The 7375-nt window shown below is 39.0% G+C and overlaps 1 protein-coding gene across 14 annotated transcripts in view; it reads left to right on the top strand.

Annotated features, from left to right (window-relative positions):
* LOC116842028 overlaps window positions 1–7367 on the top strand; it is a 633651-nt gene extending 626284 nt beyond the window's left edge. For all 14 annotated transcript variants that reach the window (XM_032810701.1, XM_032810692.1, XM_032810671.1 and 11 more), the window contains 2 exons: window positions 317–836; window positions 5944–7367. In XM_032810701.1, the coding sequence (XP_032666592.1) occupies window positions 317–836; window positions 5944–6845 (1422 nt within the window). In that variant the 3' untranslated portion in view covers window positions 6846–7367. The remainder of the gene's footprint in view (window positions 1–316; window positions 837–5943) is intronic.
* The last annotated feature ends 8 nt before the right edge of the window (window positions 7368–7375 follow it).

Genomic DNA, 7375 nt, shown 5'->3' with positions numbered 1-7375 from the left:
AGATATTTACGTAAATATCTTAGAAAATAGAGGTCGTATAAAAAATTTTTTCAAACAAAAGTTGTTTGCTTTTTCACGTAGAATAAAATGCCGTAATAAAAAATATGTATTTCTATCTAAAAAAGCAAAGTTGATCTTGTCCTGACCTTGGCGACGTCACCTTAGGTCAAATAACTACTGTCATTAAATGCGACTTTTTAAGCCTTACAACTTTTATTGGAAACATTTTTATCTAAAATGCTCCCCCGCCGAGTTTTCTTGCCGTTGCCGAACTTATGGGACACACTGTATATACAAAATATATTATATATTTCAGCTTTCGTGGACACATCGTGGGCGTCTTTTGAACAGCAACGCGAAACGCCCCAACAACGATAGGGGCTACTTATTGACGTCGAGTAACGAGTGGTTGAATCTCACCCTGATCGATGTGATATCTACCGACAAGGGCGATTATGTCTGCCAAGCGAAGAATCCCGGCGGTGACGCCGAAAAAAACGTGACACTGATTGTAATGGGCGACGCGTTGGGCAAGGAGAACATAATCAGCCTGCCATTAGCAATCGGACTCGGCGTCATCGCCTTGTGCCTGCTGATCATCACAGTGACTCTTTGCATGTACTATTGCCGTCGTCGCCGGACCAGGCACGACGAGAAAGGTCACGAGGCGGCGTCCATGGAACACCAAGGTCTCGGCGAGCAGGAGAAATCCCTCATCACCACAATCAATCCTGTGGTGAAACCGCCGCGACGCTATGAAGCTTCGTCGGTAACGTCGCACGGCACGGAAATGACGGAGTTGAATCGCACGTTGCTCGACAACGATTCAGTTTTCGGTCAGTATACAGCCTACATTACTAAACAGTGTGCAGCTAGGTGCTAGCGAGAAACGAGCCATTAGTTGGACAGGCGATTACCTCGAAACGCGCGAATTTCGCGAAACAACGACGGATGTTAACTCAAGGCCGATAGGGTGCATCAACAAGGCTTTGTTGTCGATACGGGTCTTCAATGGACCGCGTAACATCGATCATTTCGTCGACTAGTATCCTTCTCCCGAGGGTGAAATGACCACTATACGTATACCGTTGTTTATATAATGTACAAATAACATGTGTGCGACTCGTGCATGTATGTATACGTTTGAGCGCGTGCACATCTATGTAATCGCGAATCGATTTGTTCCGTGTCGCGCGAACCATCTTGCGAATTCCGTAACAGTTGAACGAGGTGTCATCGATCTTGAGATAACGAGTCCACCAGCTAGGAGACTAATGAAGATCCGTTAGGGACGCTTGTGATACCTGGACATTCCTTAATATAACATCGTGTTATACAACAACGCGAAGGCATTTGTCACTTGTGTTTGACTGCTGGATAAGATCGTTTTGTATAATTTGTATTGATAGTGCGCGGTAATATTTTCCGTAAAGGACAACAATAGGGAGCAAATTTTGATTTAGCTTCAGAAAAACTCGAGAATATTAATTACGAATTACACAACAAATTTGCATACAATAGCAGCCATCTACTTAAGGGGACTGGAGGTTTAGATTGCCTGAAAATCGTGCTTGTTTTTTCACAATTTTTTATGACAAATTGAATGAATATGAAAAAGTGTTATTTTGATGTGTATTTATACAACATATCGTGTGGTTTACACGATAACGATTATGGAAATTTTCTTACTTAAAATTCAGCTTAATTAAACTACCGAGAATCAAGATATTACTGCAAAATTATGAGTTTGGAAAGAAAAACGAAATATATTTTAACTGCATGTACCATACACTTATTATTATTAATTTTGATCATCAAAATTATATTTTTCTTTTCTTTATATGTTGTATAAATACACGTTAAAATAACATTTTCGCATATTCATTCAGTTTGTCATAAAAAATTGTGAAAAAACAAGCACGATTTTCTGATCCTTCAGTCCCCTTAAGGACAATTGGACTTTAGATGAATGTTGCCGTGATATTTGTAATAATTTATTCATTTTTCAAATAAATTACACGAAGAAAACTTCTGTAGTTGTTACATTACACATATTCTATAGAGTTCAAGAGAACATTTATATGATTTAAATAGATATGGCATTAAAAGTTATTATATGCCCATCTGTACAGTTTTCACAGTCATAATCCTTATGATACGTAATTTTCAGTTAGTACGTCCTCATATACATAGTTACCTCAACCAAAAGAATATTGTCTCTGTATTGTAGTTCTCTGTTGTAGTCTGCGGAACAAATACTATGGTTGAGAGATCCTTAGAGGATTTGGTTACGCTATACGCCAGTGAAAATATCGCTTAAAATATGTATTGACAAGCAAAAAAGACCAGTGCACTACTTCCAGAGTATTACGATCATTTTATATGCATAAGCGAAAAATAACATCAATATTTAGTTACGGCAATCATATTTAGACAAGTGATATCTTTAGTGTTTTTTCTGTGCATTGTTAAAGTCAAATTTTAACATAAAAAGCAAAAAAAAATCAAGATTTTATACAAAAGGGAAACTTCTATCAAAAGTAAAATACTATCAAAAGTTCTATCAAAGAATGTAGGAAATAAAGAAATAAGAGAAAATTTTTGGACAATATTACTTAGAGGAATATTACTTAGAGGAACAGTTAGTTTTATTAAACAAACTAGTTATTTTAAACAAAACAAAAAATCAAACAATTGATACGCAACAACTTAATAAACTAGGTATAATTAATTAATTTCAATATTTAGTATTGAATTTTTTCAATAACTGTTTCACACTTTCGTAATATTAAATCAATCAATTTCGCAATACGCTCAGCAGATATAAACGCGCACTTAACTTTTGTAATACTAAATAGTTGATTTAAATTTGTTACTTTCCTCTTTTTAATCACTTATAAAAAAACTTATAAAAAAACTCCGAAATATATTTTCTAAAACATTAATATAAACAAATTGATCAATAACGTCTTCTATTTTATATAATTTGTCTAATAACACCGTTTCGACTCATTGCACTCCACATAAAACACACAATCATAGAAATTTCTCCACCTCTCACTGCTGGTCGTATACATCTAATACTGAATTTTGCAATAACATACTCTCTAATATATGTTTTTCCATTAAAGCCATACTATTGAACTGCGATTCGTCAATAAAAATGACTTTTGCCCTTCAGCAAGTTCGATAGCGATATTTGTACGCAATGTTTAACCGAACTTTACTGTTTTTCTTTATTTCCTTTTTACATGGACGATTTTTCAATCCCATCAGTCCAAACTCACATTCAAACATTTCTTTTTACTGTTCTTCTATTAAAATCTTGAGTAATTTCGAAACACTCGCATTGAACATATGTCACAATTTTATACCGATCAGCTTAAAAACTGAAAACTTTTAAAAAATGTAACCTTAGTTGTGTTGCAACCATAAACCAAGAATATGATCTTTCTCCCTGTTGTTTTTTGAACTCGATGCTTGCGGGGCAGTTTCATAACACTTTCTGCGTTTTTTTTATTGACTATGTATTGTGTGAAGTACGGCAGTTTCAGCAAAATTGATTGATCTTTTAGAAATTTTACGAATATTTCACCTTTTTTTACACGAAGTACGTCGATACTAAAATTTTATTTATTGGTAATATTTTTATTTTCATCTACATTTATGATACATCAAAATCTATTGAAATATATATATATATATATACATATTTATTTATTTATTTATTACATAAGAATTTTATCCACATTTGTAATGCATCAAAATCTATTGAAATATATATATATATATATATATATATATATATATATATATATATATATATATATTTGTTATATAAGAATTTGTTGTAATAGAATTTAAAAGAAACGGATTCTTAATGTGGCAACGAATTAATCATAATGTTTAAATATCCAAAGCTATTTACAACTTACTGTTTACAAGCACATCTATATTCTCTATTTCATATCAAAATTGCATTAAGGATTTAGGTGTATTGGAAATTTTTCTTCACATATTAGACATGCTCTCTCTCAGAGCCTCGACAAATTAAAAGTTATAATACGTGTTACAATTATGTCTATGGAACTTGTACGTGTTCTCAAAGGGGAAAACATTTTTCGAAGGTCAAAAAACAATTCTTTTACAAGTGAACATTTTGTACAAAAACTGTGAGAGATTTATTTAAAGTTTTGTACACATAATATTTTATAAATCTAAATTATATATAGTAACTTTTGTATATAAAAATATTGATGAATATTAAAGATACCCCATTTCCGGAAAAATATCCGAGCATATATTATACATTGATCCCCACGATTTCACAATTTCAGTAAAATTAAACAGGAAAACGAAAAATATTAATCTATAAATATGTGAAATCAGAAGGATAAGAATTGGAACATTCTTTCAATTCTTTTAATTGTGTAAAAATTTTGGTAGAAAAATCGCCAAACAATTTGAGTTTTGCATAAAAATAGGAAGAAACTAACATATTTTAATTTCTTTAATTCTAGCTGTAAAGAGGGATATATATTGTGAACACGTATCCGTAAGCACAAGCCAATCAACTTATTAGTTTGTCTAAAATCGAGGGGGGTAATTACAAAAATATTGTTTTGAGAAAAATGCGTTTAAAGTTTTGCGTGCATGATGAAGATAAATTTTGAGTATTTCCGTGAATTTCACCTTAATCAGCGATTTCAAACTTATACATTCCTTCTTAGCTTATCAAACTCATGTTGAGCTTCCTTTTCATTTCTGAGCAGCACGAACTTCTTCGAAACGGTCGCTGAATAACAATCAACAAGCTCGAGATATACCTTATCCAAACTACCCGCAGAGTTAATTTTATCATATCACACGCGTTGACTAACAAATAATGATCTTTTGTTAATACTTGGAAAATTTACGTGGTAGTTTATATTTTTGTATTTATTTTAGCGAGTTTTATTTGTACATGACTGATTAAACACTTAAATCCAAATACTCTGTAGAATCACGCATATAAATACTTATAATATATTAGAAATAAAAGTTCTTTCATGGAACATACTTACCTTTTCTCATTCTGATCTTCAAATTAGATAAACAAGCCATTATTTCGATTATTGTACTCTCGAGATTTGTCTCCCGTCCGTGCTCTGTCTCAGATAATCAGTTGTAACTTTGCCAACTTTCCGAATTTCTTCATGAAAATTTGGGGGCATATATACTTAAAAATATATACTTTTAGAATATGCAATAAAAAATCGATTTTTTTTTTAGCAAAAGGTGTTTTCCCTTTAAATAACTGGCCGCAACTCTTGCAATATAATTGCAAAATAAAGTAATGACGACAATAAGGCTAACCCAAGTTTGCGTGAGTAAATATGCGAACCACCGGTAACGGGATATTCTTCGATGAAATTTACACACGGAGAATCACACGCGATAGCATTCCGACTATCGAAACGTACCGTAGTATCGGGATCACACACAGAGATAAGATTATTCCCCGAGTTTGCACGATGACGCGATCTCGATCTTATAGGCAGGTTTAATCGACTTGGTAGCGCACGTCAAAGCGTACGTGATGTACATCGATAAACGTTACGCTCGACCAACGACGTTCGGGGAAACGTAGTTACATTTTTCAGTCAAATTGACAAAGCACGACCCCGAACGCGATCGTATCGCGACTAATCCGATTAAGAGCACTCGCGTCCACGCCCGTACGAAGCCTCTGCCATTTCCGGACGTCGCGGAGCATCGTCACGCCAATGTTAGACCGCAGCAACGTCCTGGCGATCGTTGCTTCGCGTTGCCGTGCGTGTTGCGTCCATTCGAACATTTCGAGCAAGTTTTTTTCGCTTTTTTTCCTCAACTTTTCTCTCTCTCTCTCTCTCTTACATTTTCTTTTTTAACGTTCGCCCTTCTCTTTTGTTCATGTTCACGCAGCTGACGGCGTCGGGAGCGGTGTCGTCGGCGGAGTAGGCGGCAACGTAGGCGACGACGAGAGGGAGCGAGCCACGCCGGAATTCGACGGGGGTGGCGGCGGAGGTGGCGGTACGCTGCCACGTGGTGGCTCAGGTTATCATTATCGGCAATATCCGCCGGACTTGTTGGCCTTCTCCGGCGGGCGCGGTGCGTCGCCGACTAGCCAGGCGTCGACGGTGCCGGACAACACGCGTATGCCTAATCAGCACGCTGCAGCGATGACGCCGGTGACGACGACGACGGCCGGGGTACCATCTTACGGCTCACTGCCGTCAGCCGGTGGCCAGTATCCAGCCGCTTTCAAGACGCTGCCGCACAGCCGCAGCGTCACGCCGTACGGCCTCGGCCCGTCGTCGTCGTCCTCGCCGATAGCGCCGGTACTGCCGCGTCACGGCTACGTGACGATCCCACGACGACCACGGGCACCCAGCTGGAGCAGCGGACCGCCGACGTCTCCCATCGACCGCCTCGAGCCGGTCTACGATAACCTGGGCCGCCGCACCACTGCGGACGGTAGCTCGGAGTTGTCTCTCAACAAGACTTCCGAACCAATGTCCTCGTCTATGAGAGGCCGACCACTCCCGGGCATGCCAGGCTCGCACTACGGTACGATCCAACGCAGTACGCCTAATATCCTGACAAGTAGCTCACTGGATCGATCGGCGCCGGAAGGTGCAGCCGAGTGGCCGATCAATCTAACGGACGAGAGCATGGAAGGCGGTCTTGCGTTATTGGCGCAGCAACAGAACGCCAGCAACACTCTCGGCAGGAAGGTGCCGCCGAGACCGCCGCCGAAACCCAAGAAGAAGTCCGCCAACGGACCGCTGTACGAAGATGAGGGCGAAGACGGCACGGAAGTATGATCCCACGGGCATCGTCCGCGATGAGGACGGCTGGTCGTAGTCCGCCACGACGGGGTGCGCGCGACCACATTTACAATAAACCGGTAGTGCCTTCCGAGAGACCTTCCGCGCGCGCGGCTCTTTCGCTGCACTCACAGTGAGGAGCGGTCACTCGGAGAACGAACGGGAGTCGTAAGGAAGTGCTTCAGAAGAGGCTTCCAATCCCTCGACGACGAGATTTACGGAGTGAGACGGACGATAGCCGTGTTGTGTGACTCTGATGCCGTAGACGATGACTCTAACGAGGGAACGCGTACGGTTTGTTCCCTTCACCTTTCCTTTCCCGTACCTTGTAAGTTATTTATTGAACCACACGAGGTATCCGAAGCATCCGCATTTGGGATCCAATGGATCGCAGTTCGCGCCAGTTATTTTTTTACGCGAATCGATCGACAAGCGTTCGCTCCGTCTCATTCCTTGTCTCCAATCGTGGGTCTATCTTTTTCCTTTGTCGATTTTTCTTTTCTTTTTTTTTTTTTTTTTTTTTTTTT

The sequence above is a fragment of the Odontomachus brunneus genome, unplaced genomic scaffold (genome assembly GCF_010583005.1).
Source record: "Odontomachus brunneus isolate Ranch 3 - 2012 unplaced genomic scaffold, Obru_v1 Obru_scaffold_002, whole genome shotgun sequence".
In the NCBI taxonomy this organism is placed as follows: domain Eukaryota; kingdom Metazoa; phylum Arthropoda; class Insecta; order Hymenoptera; family Formicidae; genus Odontomachus; species Odontomachus brunneus.
Note: the sequence above shows the minus strand (reverse complement) of the source record. Positions and strands in the feature narration are given on the sequence as shown.